The following is a 17875-nucleotide window of genomic DNA, read 5'->3' as shown; positions in this document are numbered from 1 at the left end:
AAAAAAAAAAAAAAAAAATCAGTTTTAAGGACCAGTGTTCTACTCCATCTTTTCTCTCACTGAGCAGATTCTGTAAATGTCATGTTGTTAATTACACGTCTAAAATCTTATTTTCTCCCTTGCTTTTTAGTCAATTGGAAACGCTAAAACAACCAGGAATGATAATAGCAGTCGTTTTGGGAAGTATATTGAGATTGGTTTTGATAAGAGATATCGAATCATTGGTGCCAATATGAGAACTTATCTTTTAGAGAAATCCAGAGTGGTATTCCAGGTAAGCCAGCCATATACACAAATGTACTTGTGTTAGATTGCTGTATAATTGTTGAGTCCATGCTTGCTGGTATGCATTTTATTTCTAGACAGTTTTGAGCATATTATGACAATATTACCTCCAACCACACTTGGACTGAAGCATGGAAAATGGTGCCTGTTAGAGGCAGGGGAGTACCACTTAAACGCTAATAGTCTTTGGGGCTAGTCACTTTTAGGTTTGACTTTTCCCTACAGGTGCTTGCAGGAAAGCTTAGTTGAAGTTGAGAACAGGTGCTATTAGTTTAGTCTTGTCTCTCATATTTCCAAATGATAGGGAAGGTATTGTTCCATGCTTTCAATAAGTTACAGTTTGAACTTGGCTCAGGAAAAAAAATTATCTTGTCCTCTTTCCTTCCTTCTTCTCCTCTCTTAGAATTTATTATTGTTTAGATAGAATAGTGAGGGTTAAAAAAAATCTTCACAACCCAATTGTGAACTACTATCAAAAAAACAGTTGATGCATCTGTCTAGGGTTTACATTCACATGTAAGCTCTTGATCCCTTTTGATTGGAAAGTGGGAGATACTATATATTTACATCACTAACAGGCATACATTTATATATCTATAGGTATGGATTTATCACATACTCTGAGTATAGGGCTTCTGTAGACCTACTGCTTGCCTCATGCTGTGAGATTTAGGTTTCATTAACCTCAACTGCATGCCCACTGCATTGAGGTTCAAATGCCCCTGACACTGCCATGTAACAGCATCCACAATTTCCATAGCCCAGGTCTGTCATAGGTTTGAAAGTGTCTGATAATTTGAGCAGTCTGAAGTTGCTCTGGCTTTGACTTTGGGGCTGTGCCTGATTTGTCACCACCTAAAATATAATACTTGATTTGTATAGTAAGGCAATACAAATGAAGTATTATATTTAATATATAGGTACATACAGTACAGTGTTACTACACTGATGGCCATTTGTGTAGGTTTTTTGGAAAAGTGTCTACTTTGATAACCAGAAGAAAGAATGGGTGAAACAGAGGTAGATCTAAGAGAAGATTCAGATGTTAGAGTTCAAATAGTAGAGGTTTGATTGATAGGTAAGTGAGTAAGCGGGGAGGAAAGATGGTCCTTGGTCAGTGTGAGACCAAAGGCCAGTAGTGCTTAATATAAAATGGTAAGGCCCAATCCTTATTGTCTTGTTTAGAGACACTGAACCATTTCTAGCAGTTTCCCAGTCTCCAGAGATATAGAATGTCAAGGATGTTTGGCTTGTCAAAATGAATCACACAATCAGAAGAGGCATACTTGTATGGTCCTTTATGTACAAAGAGGACCTAAGCATTTCTGCAGACTCACAGGCTTTTGTAGTTTCTGTGTGCTGAACCACCTGATCTCTTGTTTAATCATGCTTGTGGTCATTAGTATATTGGTAATTTGTTCAGTGGCTTCTGTCCCTATAATAGGTTTTCTTTTCCAGACATCAGCCCCCTGTGGGCATCAAACCCGACCCTGGCCTTATTAATAAGATTCATTAGCCAACTGAGTATACAGTAAAAATCAAGGATATAGTGATAAACTATTAGGTGTATGAACAATATTATTGCAACTGTATTTTTTAGATGTATATGTGGAAAAGAGTCTCAGGAAATACTGAAAAATTATCTTAGAATTTATATGTGATTTATTTTCTATTTTATAAAAGTTATTGATTTAAAATGTATAAACTAAAATGATATGGAAGATGTACATTTGTGGCTTTCTTATATACAACACAGTAGATGGTCCAGTTTACAATATGGCAAGAATGGGATTATTCTTTTTTCAAAGCATTTGGAAGTCTGTGAATCTAAGAGGTACCATTAGAAAATAGTATTGAGTATTAAAAAAAAAAAAATGGTTTTAGTTTCCCCCCAAAAGCACTGATTATCTTATGATTGTGGACATACATCAAGCTGTTCACTAGTTCAGAAAGCATTACTTACTATCCGATATTTTATGTTGAATTTGACCAACACACACATATTCATATATATGCATATAGGCTATAAATCAGAAGAAATAATAATCAGAAATAAGTATTAGGAAATATTGGAAAGTATAATTTATTTAACCGAGATAATTAAATATTAAAATCTTATTTTATGATAGAACTTTCTGATTTTATGATAGAATTTTCTGAATTTTAGATTAAAATGCTGTAATTGAAAACTCTTCTTATTTCAAAGGCAGAAGAGGAGAGAAACTATCATATCTTCTATCAGCTTTGTGCCTCAGCAAAGTTACCTGAATTTAAAATGCTACGATTAGGTATGAATATGGCATTAAATTTATTGTTCTGGTATTGTTTTCTGTTAATTTCCAAGTTCCTAAATATACTTGTTAAAAAGGAGCTTATCTCATGCTGAAATACTTATGGATAATATGATAAAAAGTCAGCAGTTGGCTTCAAAATAACCCATGGGGTAGAGAAGGAGTAAGTAGCTGTATAAATGGAACAGTATTGGCCTGGAGGTGATTTTAGATGGCTGTTTAAGATGAGTAATGAGTACCTACGGGCTCATTATATTAGTCTCTCTACTTTTATATATGTTTGATATTTGCCTTGATTAAAAGAAAAGAAAATTTAAAGGAGTTGATTTGTTAGAGGCCAGTAGGGTTTCTTTATGAGGGGAGTAAAGGAATTTGAGGAAATTATTTCTAGTGTGTAGGTTGGAATAACCTTTAGGAAAGGACTATTTATTTTTACGCAATTAACATAAATAAACTATAATATTTTACCCCTATTTAATTAAATTTTATTTAATTTTTAGTTTTTTATTAAAATACAATTGAAAACACAGGCAGTCAAACTCCAGACCTTGTACACTCAACTGTGCCATTGCCACCTCTGATTCAGAGTGGACATAAAGGTAGAAGTCAAGGCTTTTCATAAACCAGAAAACTTTTATTTTCTTCGTTACAGGAAATGCAGATGACTTTAATTACACGCAACAAGGAGGCAGTCCTGTGATTGAAGGAGTGGATGATGCAAAGGAGATGGCACACACCAGGCAGGCCTGCACTTTGCTAGGTAATGTCACTTTATTCTTGAGCTCTTCTGAGGAATAGCTTTTTTACTCAAGCAACCTTTGTTTAGAATATTGGCTTGACTTTATATTAAGTGGCGAGTATTGCTAAAAGATTTAATATTCCACATAGAACACATTTAGACAGCAAATGGGCAGGAGGTTTCTTTTTGGAGTGATAGAACTGTTCTAAAATTAGATTGTGGTAATGGTTGTGCAACTTTGTAAATTTACTAAAACATTGAATTGCACACTCAAAATGGGTGAATTTTATAGTATGCAAATTAGACTTCAATAAAACTGTTCAAAATATATATTTGGGGCATCAGGGGAGGGCTACTTGTAATTCTTTGCTTAAATTTTTATAAAATCTGAAACCTGAAGCTAAGTGAAATGGGCTCCTCTACAAGCTCGCATTTTGTAGGAGCTTTTGGTTTGTTTGTTTGGTTTTGGGGGTCTTTCTGTGGCTGGGAAATGTGGCTGAGTTGGCATCATGACAGAATATTACATTACATGTAGTTTATTCCAGCATTTTTTTTTTCTGTTCCAACACTTCTGAAGCAGCTCAGATGTCACTATCTTGTTTCTGGGATTTAAAAAATGTTGGGCCTACATGTGAATAAATTAATCTTTAGAACTTGTCATCTACAACTTAAAGAAAAAAAAACCTCAGAATATAAATAACTCTAAAATCATACGATGGCATTTTGAGTAGTACCCTCACGTGAGTTAACGTAATTTAAAAGCACTGCTAATTACAGTGTGGACCAGGACCACTGTGGGCCTTGCTAGAAATGCAGAATCCTGAATCCCTTCTCAGACCTACTGAAACAATCTGCATTTTGTCAAAATCTATTGGTGATTCATATGCATATTAAAAGTTTGACAATCACTGCATTTCTTCTCGGGCTAAATCTGTAAACAGTAAATTGTGAATTTGAAAAAGCCATACAGAAGTTTCAGTGAGCTGAGATCACACCACTGCACTCCAGCCTGGGTGACAGAGTGAGACTGTGTGTCAAAAAACAAAAAAGAAAAAGTCATAATGCAGGAGATGGTAAAAAAATAAATAAATAAATAAAAATAATAATAATTATAGGGTCAGTACAGAATTATCCTTTCTTAGATTACATATTTGGAAATGATTTCACTGCTTCTATTTGCATGCAATTATATCTAATTTTCGTGAGATTCTTATGTTATTTAAAAATGAAGCCAGATCTGATAAAAGCCGAAAGCTGTCCAGCTTTCTCATCCTGCCTTATCCTTCAAGTTCTGCTCTGATGCTGTATTTGGACCCATACTCATCAGGCTGGGATATAGCACCAGCCCAAACGCTTCAATCTTGGTGTCTCTTTGACTTAATACTTGGTCTGTAGTTTAAAGAAGTAATTAAATAATTACTTTTTAAACAGCCTTAAGAAGTAACAGCTTTATTGGGCTGTATTTGGAGCAGAGATAAATAGAAATGGTAATACTATTACTTTTAAACCCAGTGTGTGACAATGATGACAATAATTTGTTTAGCACTTACTGTGTGTCACATTGTGTATTAAGTATGCTATGTGCATTATCTCATTTAATTTTCACATACTTTGAAATAGTCACTATTATTTTCATATCTCAAATGAGAAAATGGAAGCATAGAATACTGAAGTTACCTGTCCATTTGAGATGATAGGTCCGTACCAGAGCCAGGTCTCAAGCCAAATCAGCCAGTCAGCAGCCATGTTATCCATCCATGATGCTAAACTACCTAATGTGTTAATGTCAACAAAGATGAACGTGTTGTTAGCTATGACACATTATAATATGCACAACATCTGGCAATATTCAGGAATTAACAATAGGCTTAAAATTGTCTGCTATAATTGTTTAGTTGCTATTCTGAAATTAATCACTTGTTCATTCACTCTCGTTTCAGGAATTAGTGAATCTCATCAAATGGGAATTTTCCGAATACTTGCTGGCATCCTTCACTTAGGCAATGTTGGATTTACATCCCGAGATGCAGACAGCTGCACAATACCTGTAAGTTCAGAATAAGTTTTAGTGGGATGGCAGTTGAATTGTGTTTTAGATTTGTAGATTGTTTGAAGAAGCAATATACTTTAAGTCTCTCTCTCAATATTATCAGAAATATAATTATCAAAGACATATATTACCAAAGGAGAATCTCAAACTGAGAATAAAGAAATATGGATTCTAATCCCTGGTGCATAGTGATTTTGTGGTGTGTGTGACAGAGATAGAGAGAGAAAGAGAGAGGGTTGGATAGATGAGATTACTGACTGTGATGCAGATGTGGCCCCACAAGATCAGAAACTCATGGAAGTTAAAGCTATAAGGGATCATATCATGCCCTTACAGAAATGTTTCAGGACTCCCCACTGCCTTCAGAAGCAGACCCAACACCTTACTTGGCATGACATGACATGACATGAAAGGGCTTCGTGACTGACCCCTGACTTCCTGTTGAGCTTCTTTCTCATTGCTTTGCACACTCCACATCCAGCCGTTTCCATGCCAGGCTGGCTGTCTCTCCTGGCTTTGCTCAGATTCTCCCTCCTGGGGTTCGTAGATTGCTCTTCTTCCCTAGCCAGCTCTTACTCACTTCTCACAGGCAGATCTCTAGCATGTCTTCTTAGATACACACTCCCCACTTCTGCTTTCCTTTATTGTAGCTCAAATCACATTGTTCTATAAAGGTCTCTCTTGCTTGCCTTTACCCACTAGGATTTGAGGTCCTTGTAGAAAGAGCCATGCTATTCATTTTGGTATTCTTAATTAAGGCCTTAATTTAAATGGCATTTATTCAACTCAGTTGCCTTTTTTCTCCGGATCTATAGCCACTTGTGTAAAAACAGATTCTCTACTCCTGTAAGAAAAGAATCTATTTCTTGTCTTTTCTGGATATACTACTTTGATACTATATTGGATGTGTGAGACATGATATAATATAAAATAAGTGACTTTATGATTTGAAAAGAAAACTTTTTCTGTAACTTTTTTTTTTTTTGAAACGGAGTTTCACTCTTGTTGCCCAGGCTGGAGTGCAAAGGCATACGATCGCAGCTCACTGCAACCTCTACCTCCTGGGTTCAGGCGATTCTCCTGCCTCAGCCTCCTGAGTAGTTGGGACTACAGGTACACACTACCATGCCCAGCTAATTTTGTATTTTTAGTAGAGAGAGGGTTTTGCCATGTTGGCCAGGCTGGTCTTGAACTCCTGACCTCAGATGATCTGCCCACCTTGGCCTCCCAAAGTGCTGGGATTACAGGTGTGAGGTATGAGCCACCGCATCCAGCCCTGTAACTTATTTATTAGTCCAAGGGCCAAGAGCTAGATGGGCAGAGAGTTTGGTTTACAGAAAGCTTGATCCTCATGATTTTCTTTATGAATATTTGAGGTGTAATTTTCCTAAGCCATGGGTCCTAATTTTAGATGCATGATTCCTCCTCCCCTGTCCCAGCCTCTTTTTTTCTAATGGTGGTTTTGTAAAAGGCAAAATGATAATTCTAATTTAAACCCTGATTTCTTCTAATGAAACATTGCTAGTCTTTTTAAAAGCCTTGTTGAGATATAATTCACATATCATACTCATTTAAAGTGTACCATGAAGTGGCTTTAAGTATATTCACAGATATGTGCAACCATCACCATAGTTGGTTTAAAATACTTCCATGACCTCAAAAAGAAACCCAGCACCCTTTACTTATTGTTACCTATGTGTCAATTTCCCTAGCCCTAAGCAACCATAAATCTGTTTTCTGGCTGATTTGCCTGTTCTGGACATTTCATATAGATGGAATCATATCATATATGGTCTTTTGTGACTGGCTTCTTCCAAAATCCATCCATGTTGTAGCATGTGTCAATACTTATTCTTTTATATGGCTGAATAATAGTCCATTATATGGAGATACTGTATTTTGTTTATCCATTGGTTGATTGATGGATATTTGAGTTGTTTCGCCTTTTGGCTGTTGTGAATAACCCTATTCTGAATGTTGGCATACGAACTGGATTTTTTAAAAAGAACTCATTGATTTCTGCATCACCATCTTTCATCTTTACCCTTGTGACCTTTCCCCAAATGTCAAGCTTCTCCTAATCAAGAAAGTCGTGACTAATGTTATATCACATATATCACTTCACTATGAGTCTTACCTAAAATTTGAGTCTACTATTTTCCTATTTGAGATGTCTAGAAGTTATTAACATCATCTTGGAGGAATAGTACTTACAATGTATGGAACTTGTCCAGAAGTTACTTCCATCCAGTTCTTGTAATTCTGTTATTTTTACTTTCTAACCAGTGCTTGTCAACTTTGTTGATTGGATGATAGCTATAAATACTACAGTTTCACTATTCGGGGTAGGTGGAGATTAAATGAGTTTTTGTTTTGTTTTTTGTTTTTTTCCTGTTTTTCTTTTTGAGACAGAGTCTCTCTTTGTCGCCTGGTCTGGAGTGCAGTGATGTGATCTCGGCTCACCGCAACCTCCACCTCCTGGGTTCAAGCTGTTCTCCAGCCTCAGCCTCCCGAGTAGCGTCCAGCTAATTTTTGTATTTTTAGTAGAGATGGGGTTTCACCATGTTGGCCAGGCTGATCTCAAACTCCTGACCTCAGGTGATCTGCCTGCCTTGGCCTTCTAAAGTGCTGGGATTACAGGCATGAGCCACTGTGCCTGGCCTTAAATGAGCTTTAGAAGTTACTGGTAAGACATATTTATTTGATAGTTCTGCTCCACCTTAAAGGCATTTGCTGAACCCAGTGACCTTGAGCTTTGGGTTTCATAGCAAAGTGAGCTACAGAAGACAAAGACAAAGCACAAGACTCATATAAACAGGGGAACACAAAGACTCCTGCCTAAATCTGAGACCCTAAGTGGGGAGCTATTAATCAATTTGCCTACCACCCTCTCCAAGAGTATAAAGAAAACTTAACCTGACCCATACTTTGGTGCCAAGTGGAGGCAGAAAACTAGCTCCCTAAAAATTTATAACAGCAAACTGACTCTCACACATATTCATTCCCAGACTGATTTCATAGTTCCTGGAAGGTCTCAAAAAACTACGTAAAGAAAATATAGCTTAAATTGATCCTGGGCCGGTAGTGGCCTAGGCACCTGACAGAAGCAACTGCAAATCTACTTTGGAGGACCCACCTTCAGTCTAGGCCTCAGTGGAGTCCCATCAGAAAAGTTACAAGAAGTATTGACTCACAATCAGAAATCACAAGTCCCCCAGTGAAACAAAATAGAAGGAGCTAGGAGAAATGACAGATAGCAGAGTCATACCTGCTAAGAATGCCAAAATAAATTAACAGCAGATTTGGCACAACTGAAGAGAAAACTGATAAGCTAGAAGATAGATGTGAAGAAATTGCCCAAAATGCAAGATAAGACCCAAAGATAGAGCATTTGAAATAGTAATTAAGAGAGAAGGATAGAGTAATCATGTCTAATTTTAATCTAATGAAAATTCATAAAGGAGAGAAGAGAGAGAATGAAGCAGACATAATATTCCAAGAGATCATTACTAAAAAGTTTTAGAACTTGTGAAAATGACTAACCCACAGAAAATCCCAGTTAGGATAAATAAAAAGAAATCTACTCCTAAGCACATCATAATGATATCAAAGACAGAGGAAACTTCAAACAGAGAGATTAAGAGATTGCCCTTGAAGAAACAGCAGTTAATCTGATAGCTCACTTTCCAGCTGCAGTTATAAAAGCCAGAACACAGTGGAATAATATCTTCAGTGTTCTTAGAATGGAAACTATTAACTTAGAATTATATATCCGGTTAAAATATCTTTCTAGAATGAATTAAAGTTGGAAGCATTTTCAGACAATTGAAAACTTATGAGCGGCCAGGTGTGGTAGCTCACACCTGTAGTCCTAGTACTTTGGGAGGCTGAGGCAGGTGGATCACCTGAGGCTAAGAGTTTGAGACTAGCCTGGCCAACATGGCAAAACCCTCTCTCTACTTAAAATACAAAAATTAGCTGGGCATCGTGCGCATGCCAATAATCCCAGCTACATGGGAGGCTGAGTCATGAGAATTGCTTGAACCTGGGTGGCGGAGGTTACAGTGAGCTGAGATTGTGCCACTGCACTCCAGCCTGGAGGATAGAGTGAGACTGTCTCCAAAAAAAAAAAAAAAAAAAAAAGGCTTATAAGAATCTGCTGTTGCCAGTGAGCCCTCACTAGAGGAAATATTAAATATTAAAGGATATAGTTTAGGCAGAAGGAAAGCGATCCCAGTTAGAAGATCTAAGATACAAGAAGAAATGAACTAAGAAGTTAGTAAAATGTGGGCAAATGTAGGTAAAATTTGATTAATTAAAATAATAATAGTATATTGATCTGGTAAAAGATAGAATTCCCCACAAGACATGTATTAATTACAAAGGGAAAGATAGTTATCATTACAGTCAAGAAACCTGGCAGACATTACCTTAACCAAGTGATCACAATTGATAGTACCAATATTTGGACCAATCAATATCACATAGCTTTGGATATGACACACTTAGAAGAGTGCGACACCACTTCTCTGGTATTTCTGCCAAAATCTAATCATGAGGTAATATCATAGAGACACAAATTGAGGGACTCTTCAAAAAGTCAAGGTCACAAAAGACAAAGAAGAATGAAGAACTGTTCATGTTAAAGGAGACTAATGAGACATGATAGCTAAATTCAATGCATGATCCTGGATTGAATCCTGGACCATAAAAATTAATTATTTTTTGTAGAGCACACTGTTAGGCCAGCTGGCAAAGACTGATTTAGATCTGCAGGTTATATTACAGGGTTGTATCATTGCTAATTTTCTCATTTTGTTCATTATACTGTACTTACATAAGGTAATGTCCATGTATTTTAGGAAATGCACACTGAAATATTTAGATAAAAGGGGCATTGTGTTTGAAATTTACTCTCAAAAAGTTCTGAAAAAGTAATGTGTGTGTGTATATATATATGTGTGTGTGTGTAAAAGAGTGAGAGAGTGATAAAAGGGAATGTGGTTAAATGTTAATATTTAGGGAATCTGAGTGAAGGGAATTTTTTGTACTATTCTTGCAACTTTTCTGTTAGTCTAAAATTAGATAAAAAGTTTAAAATATAAAATGAATCTCTAGCCCCCTACCATACCCCACACACAAAAGGTAGAACTAAAGTATTGGATAACAGAGGATAAATTGGGAGGGGTGTTTTGAGTTAGTGTTACCTAGTTACATTATGTTAATTATATAACAGAATAGTAACAAAGTAAACCTTTCAAACTAGTGGAGAGGAAAATGGATTGAAAAAAATCAAAATATGGCAAGAAAGAGGGAGAAAAAGAAATTTTGAAAAGCAGGACAACCAAAATAACAAAATAAGATAGAAATAATTAAAAATGGACTAAATGCTGCAGCTAAAAGACTTAGATTGTTAGACTGGTTAAAAAAATTCAGATATAACCATGGAATACTACCCAGTCATAAAAGAGAATGACATCATGCCCTTTGCAGCAACCTGGACGCAGCTGGAAAACATTATCCTAAGTAATGCAAAAACAGAAAACCAAATACATGTTCTCACTTACAAGTGGGAGCTAAACATTGGTTGCACATGGTCATAAATGGGAACAGTAGACACGGGGGAATACAAGAGAGCGTAATGGTTGAAAAAACTACCAATTGGCGGCTATGTGCACTACTGAGGTGATGGATTCATTCATACTCCAAACCTCAGCATCACACAATATTCCTTTATTATGTACTTGTGCACAGACCTGCACATGCACCCCCCGATTCTCAAATAAAAGTCGAAAAAAGAAAAAAAAAGTTTCAGGTATATACTTTTAAAAGAAGCATTCCTAAAATATAGAGGTACAAAAAGTTTGAAAAAAAAAGTTTAGAAAAGACATGCTAGCTAGGACAAAACTGGCAGCACTGTGCGGGTATTGAACAAAATAGACTTTGAGGCCAAAAACAGTGCTAGAAGGAAATAGAGTGACTTTGCAATGATAAAGATTTTATTCACTGTGCATGGTGTCTGCCTGTAATCCTAGGAGACTGAGGCAGGAGGATCTCTTGAGCCCAGGAGTTTGAGGCTACAGTGAGATACGATTGTACCACCACACTTTAGCCTGGGCAACAGAATGAAATCCCATCTTTAAAGAGAACAGATTTTATTCACCAGGAATATGTAATAGTGCTAAACTTCTATGTACTTAATGACATAGCCTCAAAAGATATATAGCAAAAATCAACAGAAACCACAAGAAGAGGCAAATTTGCTGTCAGAATGGGAGATTATTGACTTCTCTCAATTATTGATAGGTGAAGTCCAAAAATGAGTAAAGCTGTGGAGAATTTAAACCAAACAGTTAACCATCTTGATGTAATAGAACAATATGGTAACAACATTCAAGTAGAATATGTTTACAGAATGCTGATCCACTTTTTTTTTTTTTTTAATTTTAAGAAAATTGAGATGGAGTCTCACTTTGTTGCCCAGGCTGGAGTGCAGTGGCACTGTCTCAGCTCACTGCAACCTCCACCTCCCAGGTTCAAGCAGTTCTCCTGCCTCAGCTTCCCCAGTAGCTGGGATTACAGGTGTCTGCCAGCACAAGCAGCTAATTTTTGTATTTTTAGTAGAGACAGGGTTTTACCATGTTGGCCAGGCTGGTCTCAAACTCCTGAGCTCAGGTGATCCTCCTGCCTTAGCCTCCCAAAGTGCTGGGATTACAGGCGTGAGCCAGCGCGCCCCGCCTGGCCCACTTTTAAATGATGTCAGACTCTAAATACATACATGTATATGGCTGCTTATGTAAGGGAGTTGACCAGGCAGTGGTGCTGGTTTGTATCTAAAGTGATTACTTGGGCAAAAGGGGGATGAAAGAAGGAAGGGGTGCTTGAGTGTGAAGAGTCTAGAGATGAGGGTGTCAGAAGACCCAGGTTCTAAGGCCAACTCTGACGTCAATTGCCAGCTGATTTTTGACAAGCTATATTTGTTATCTTGGATCCTATTTCCTCATTTATCCACCAGAGACAATGTTCACCCTGCCTGTTCCCCAGAAATGTTGTCAGATTCCACTGATACATGTGATTTAAGATGTTGAAAAACATAATGTACTAACATAGATTAAAATAGACAAGTATTTATCAAACATCTACTCATGCAAGGCTCATGGAAGATATTCTAGGGGGTACAGGGATATGTAAGTCATGGAAGTCATTCTGATCTAAAAAGTCACACAAATAACTATCAAATTACCTGCTTACAACCCTTCAGTGGTCTCCCATTGCTCTAAGGATAAAGACCAGCTGGGGTATAGCCTCTGTCTGTTTCTGTGACTTCAGTTCACATTTTCTCCCTCATTCAGCTTCAATCCTTCCTATAGGTGATTTCGTTCCTACCACAGAATATTTTTGCCAGCTGTTTCCTTGGCTTGGAAAGTCCTTTTCTCCCTCTTTCACCCAGTTAGCACCTTCCTTTTCTCAAGGGAACTGTCTCCTGCTTCCTAAACAGAGCATATTCCTCTCACATGGACTCAGCATAGTGTCCTTGGTCTTTGTGGCATTTTTCATTTTAGGGAGCAATCACTTGATTAATATCCATTTTTCCCGAGTGACTATAAGTTCTAGGAGGGCAGGGACCATGTTTGTTTTTGCTTCTGGCGCATAGTAGCACTCAGTAAATAATTGTTGACTAACTGACTGATTTTTTGACCAAATGAATGAAGGTACTTTAAGAGAGATACAAATACTATGAAGAGTTAAAGGAAGAGGTAATTTTTGAAGTGAGCCCCAGAAGAGATTGCAAAATGCTGCCTGGATGTCAGTTTAATGGATGAATGTGTTTATTATCACTAATCAACTTTGAGTTATCTTGGTGTTTGTTATAACAAAGAAATTGCTGAATTTTATTTGTTAACTCTTTGTTAACATTTTCCAGGAGATTCTTATTTGATTTATCTGGTCATAGGAAGTAACTCATTATCTTTTGGCAGCCCAAGCATGAACCTCTCTGCATATTCTGTGACCTCATGGGTGTGGACTATGAGGAGATGTGTCACTGGCTCTGCCATCGGAAGCTGGCTACTGCCACAGAGACGTACATCAAGCCCATCTCCAAGCTGCAGGCCACAAATGCCCGTGATGCTTTGGCCAAGCACATCTATGCCAAGCTTTTTAACTGGATTGTAGATAATGTCAATCAGGCTCTCCATTCTGCTGTCAAACAGCACTCTTTTATTGGTGTGCTGGACATTTACGGGTGAGTATATTTGGCTAATTGGTCTGCCAGAGAGCATTCCTTTCTAGAACTTGTCTAGTAAGTCTAAGTGGGCATTTGATTCTGTTTCCTACTGGTAAAGAGAAGGGAAACTTTGCCTGTGACAATTGAAGAATACCTTGATGATGGTGATGCAATTGCATGGTGCTTAAAATTTAAGTAAAACAAAACAAAATGCTTCAAATCTGAAGCTAATTTACTTAGCTGGTGCATAGACTTAATTGATTTTCAGATGCTCATGTAGTAAATTATCACTGAAATTCTAAAAATCTAATGTTATTTGCTAGTTTGCCTTATTTGGGTACCTGTCTTTAGCTGTTAAAATCCTTCCCTCATATTTGTGCTTGTTTCATACTTAATTTTTCATTCTCTGGTTCTCTTTTTCAAAAGAACCTGTAGGATCTCTGTTCCTATTTCTCTCCTATGTGTGTGTAACACTGTGAGTCAGTAAATTGGCAAGAGCAATGGGTTTATCATAATTCTGATGTTCCCCACTTGGGGTGAATGAGCCCTCAAAACTCATAGTGTTGAACACCTCTGCATGCTAGGGCCGTTAAAACAAAACAAAACACAACAAAAAAAGCCTCTCTGCTGCATGGCTGATGCTCATCTGCTGGGTACATATTTCTTGTTACTGACTTAAAATCTTTATCTTCACTGATATGGAAAGAAAATTTTACAATGTTGGGGAATGTCCCATTTCTTTCTTCCTAATGTGTATATTTTGAATATTTTAAAAGCTTTTGTTCCTTTTCTCCCCTTTCCATATTATCTTCGTGGTTACAGATTTGAAACATTTGAGATAAATAGTTTTGAACAGTTTTGCATAAATTATGCAAATGAAAAACTACAGCAACAATTCAATATGGTAAGAATGTTCTTCCTTAAATAATATTCTGCTATAAATTATTCTCTTGAATTCCTAGTCTTTGTTTAAAAGCTTATCCCTGAAATGAAGTTGTGAATTATAATTATTATATGGAATTTAGAACTGATGATTAATGAATGGTACAACAACATTAGAAAAATGTTTTATGGGCCAGGTGGGATTCAAGGCTATCCTTGGATTGCTGTCTGATAATAATGAAAATTTGGGACAAATAGATTGAAAGAAGCAGGCAGTGTGTTAGGTAATTGCTTGGGAGTATGAAGCTTTGAGCCCAGGGATAGCTTTCAGTTTGTTATTTTGAAGTTAATTGTATGTGGAATTATGACTGTCTTAATGCTTACTTGCTATATTAGCAAGATGTCAGAACTAAAAAGCAGAATTTTACATATTCTCTTTTCAACAGTCTGGGACATTCACTGAGGCAATGGCAATGGGAATATTTTGAGTGGCTCTTGTGAAGTAGTAATATTAAATATCTTAGAGGAGTACCGTGGTGTTGGGAGATTCAGAGATGCTTAAAAATCAGAGTCAGCAGATTGTAATAATGAAGGACACAGAGCCCAGAGGTGAACTGTGTGAGTTGGAATCCTACCCTGTGTCAGTTATCCAGGAGGTCTTGGGCAAGTTAGTTGACCTCCCTGGGCCTTAACTTCCTCATCTATAAAATGGACATAATAATAGTACCTGCTGGGCCGGGCGCGGTGGCTCAAGCCTGTAATCCCAGCACTTTGGGAGGCCGAGACGGGCAGATCACGAGGTCAGGAGATCGAGACCATCCTGGCTAACACGGTGAAACCCCGTCTCTACTAAAAAAAAATACAAAAAACTAGCCGGGTGAGGTGGCGGCGCCTGTAGTCCCAGCTACTCGGGAGGCTGAGGCAGGAGAATGGCATAAACCCGGGAGGCGGAGCTTGCAGTGATCTGAGATCCGGCCACTGCACTCTAGCCTGGGCGGCAGAGTGAGACTCCGTCTCAAAAAAAAAAAAAAAGAAAAAAAAATAATAGTACCTGCTGTGTGTGGTTTTATGGATTAAATGGGTTGGAATATGTAAAGTGTCCATCATGTGCAAGGCATAGTTCTAAGTGCAAGAGTGGGAGTGATTCTTAGTGTTGATGAAAGAGGATGTTAAAATGAGACACCCATAGGAATTAGAAGATAGAGCTGAAGGGCAGGAAAGACACCCTTAATAAATCCTCATCTTGTAAAGAGCGAGGTCAAGTGGTATGGTTTGTAGTTGATGCACAAAAACCAGATGTTTAAAGACATTGCAAGTTACAAATTTGGTAAAAAACAAAAGAGGATCTAAAAATAGTAATATAGGGAGAATAGTGGAAGAGCAGGACAGAGGTGGTGTATGTGAATTTAGCCTCTTTTGTGTCATAATGAAATCAGTAGATGTTTCATAGTGATAAATCAGAAGGTAGCTGATAAGCATATTCTTTAGAAATATGTAGGTAAATATCAGAAGAAATAGCTAAGGGAATTAAAAATGGTTGCCTCCAGGGAGCGAGACTGGGGTTGGGGAGAGATGGGACAAGGAGTTGCTGCTTGTCGTTATAAAACCTTTTAGACTGTTTGATTACATATTCCATATACTATGATAAAAACTTGAACCATCTTTGTTTAGCAAATTAAGCTTCTTACCACAGTGACATAACGTAGAAGTTATCTTAAAACCTTAGGCCTATGACTGTTTCCATAATAAGATGACTACTAATATGATTTTCATCTCTGCATAAAAAAATTAATAAAAACCTATCAGAAACTAAACTGAGCATTACCGTTTCTCAAGGTGTTTCTGAGTTTCTTAATACTTAGTTAATGCCACAGCCTTCCACTCTTTCCGAATGTTTCCACACAGAGTGACTGGAATGGCAGGAAGCAATGCCAGCCTCTTTAGGAACTGGCTAGTTTGTCTGTTTTTCAGGGGTCTCCTGTCTGCATGTGTGTTTTGGTCTCTTGTGTCTCCTCCTCTTTCCTGCTTTGTGTCTCTATCCACCTGTTTCTCCTTCTCTCTTCACATACCCCCTTACATTCTGCATCTTTGATTCTCTCTGCACAACTGCTCTGCCCCCTCTTCCTATCCTATGGTAGGTTCTTTCCTTCTAGTCTGTATACATCTTCTCCACCTCAAGCTCTCTCCTTTCTCACTCACTTTAAACTTCCTGTGAACCCAGCAGTGGTTGGAATGCTCTTCTCGTCTTCTTAACTTGCTTATCTCCCATTCATTTTGGCTTCTTTCAGCTTCAACTCCCACTACTAATTGCCTGATTATTTTCTTGTTTCCCAGTTCAAATACCTGAGAGAGAGAATCTGATTAACACTGTTGAGTTTTTCATCAGAGGTCTGTAGCAGGAGACTGCCCTCACGTACCCACACTGGTTTAGTCAGCTGTGACTAGGAATGTGGGGTCTCACAGTGTAAAGAACTTGACTGCATAGGGCTGTTACCTGATCTGGGGATGTAGTTGGGGGCAGTCAGCATGAGAAACCCCGTGACTGGCATGCTTAGTGTTTGAAGGCATTACTATATTGACCAAGAATCTCTTGCCATATTGAACTACATGCCTGTATTCTTTGACAATTGAGCATCCAAAATTTTAAAGACCCCAGGAGCTTTTCCAAACTAGACATGGAGATGTGTGTGAGAAATAATGCTCTATTTAATGTCTAGAGCAGTGTTTCTGTCATCAATATTGAGACTGCATATAAATTAATGAAATTTTTAAAAACAGAGCACATTGTTTTGGAAGATACTCGTACCATCAGTCAGGGTGTCCTGCTGACATATGGTGCCCTATTTGCCTTCTCATTAATCAAAAGAACAGAAGAAATTTGTTTTCTTATTGTAGCAGGATGAGCCACAGACAAAACCTCTCAGACACCGAGTTGTAGAAGGAAGGGCTTTATTCAGCTGGAAGCATCAGCAAGCTGCTGCCTTAAAATCCGAGCTACCCTAGTGCACAATTTCTGTCCCTTTTAAGGGCTCACAACATTAAAGATTTCATGTGAAAAGGTCATGATTGATTTGAGCAAGCAGGGGGTACGTGACAGGGGCTGAATGTACCGGTGGTCAGAGTGAAACAGAACGGGGCAGGGAGTTTCACAATGTTCTATACAATGTCAAGAACATCGGTTTCTAAGTCATGAGTTGATTTGTAACTACTGAGTTTAGGCCAGGCAGGCCCAGGCCTGGTTTTGGGCCTGGCACCGGGCTGCCTGTCTTTGGTTTTACTTCCTTGTTTTTTTCTTAAAACAGGTACTGAGTATAAAATAATATAAAACAATATGAGAGGGTCTCTCTCTTTCCTCATTCCCCCCTTTTGAGATTCTCCCTTTTTTTTTTTTTTTTTTTTTT

The 17875-nt window shown here is 37.8% G+C and overlaps 1 protein-coding gene across 1 annotated transcript in view; it reads left to right on the top strand.

Moving 5' to 3' along the window:
• MYO5A (myosin VA) overlaps nt 1-17875 on the top strand; it is a 228597-nt gene that overhangs the window by 112677 nt on the left and 98045 nt on the right. The window contains 6 exon segments of the mRNA XM_017885963.1: nt 131-274; nt 2492-2573; nt 3229-3336; nt 5256-5362; nt 13345-13610; nt 14415-14496. Coding sequence (XP_017741452.1) covers nt 131-274; nt 2492-2573; nt 3229-3336; nt 5256-5362; nt 13345-13610; nt 14415-14496 — 789 coding nt within the window.

Source organism: Rhinopithecus bieti, unplaced genomic scaffold (genome assembly GCF_001698545.2).
Source record: "Rhinopithecus bieti isolate Rb0 unplaced genomic scaffold, ASM169854v2 scaffold_14454, whole genome shotgun sequence".
NCBI classification, from domain to species: domain Eukaryota; kingdom Metazoa; phylum Chordata; class Mammalia; order Primates; family Cercopithecidae; genus Rhinopithecus; species Rhinopithecus bieti.
The sequence above is the reverse complement of the archived record's forward strand: the minus strand, read 5'-3'. Positions and strand labels throughout refer to the sequence as shown.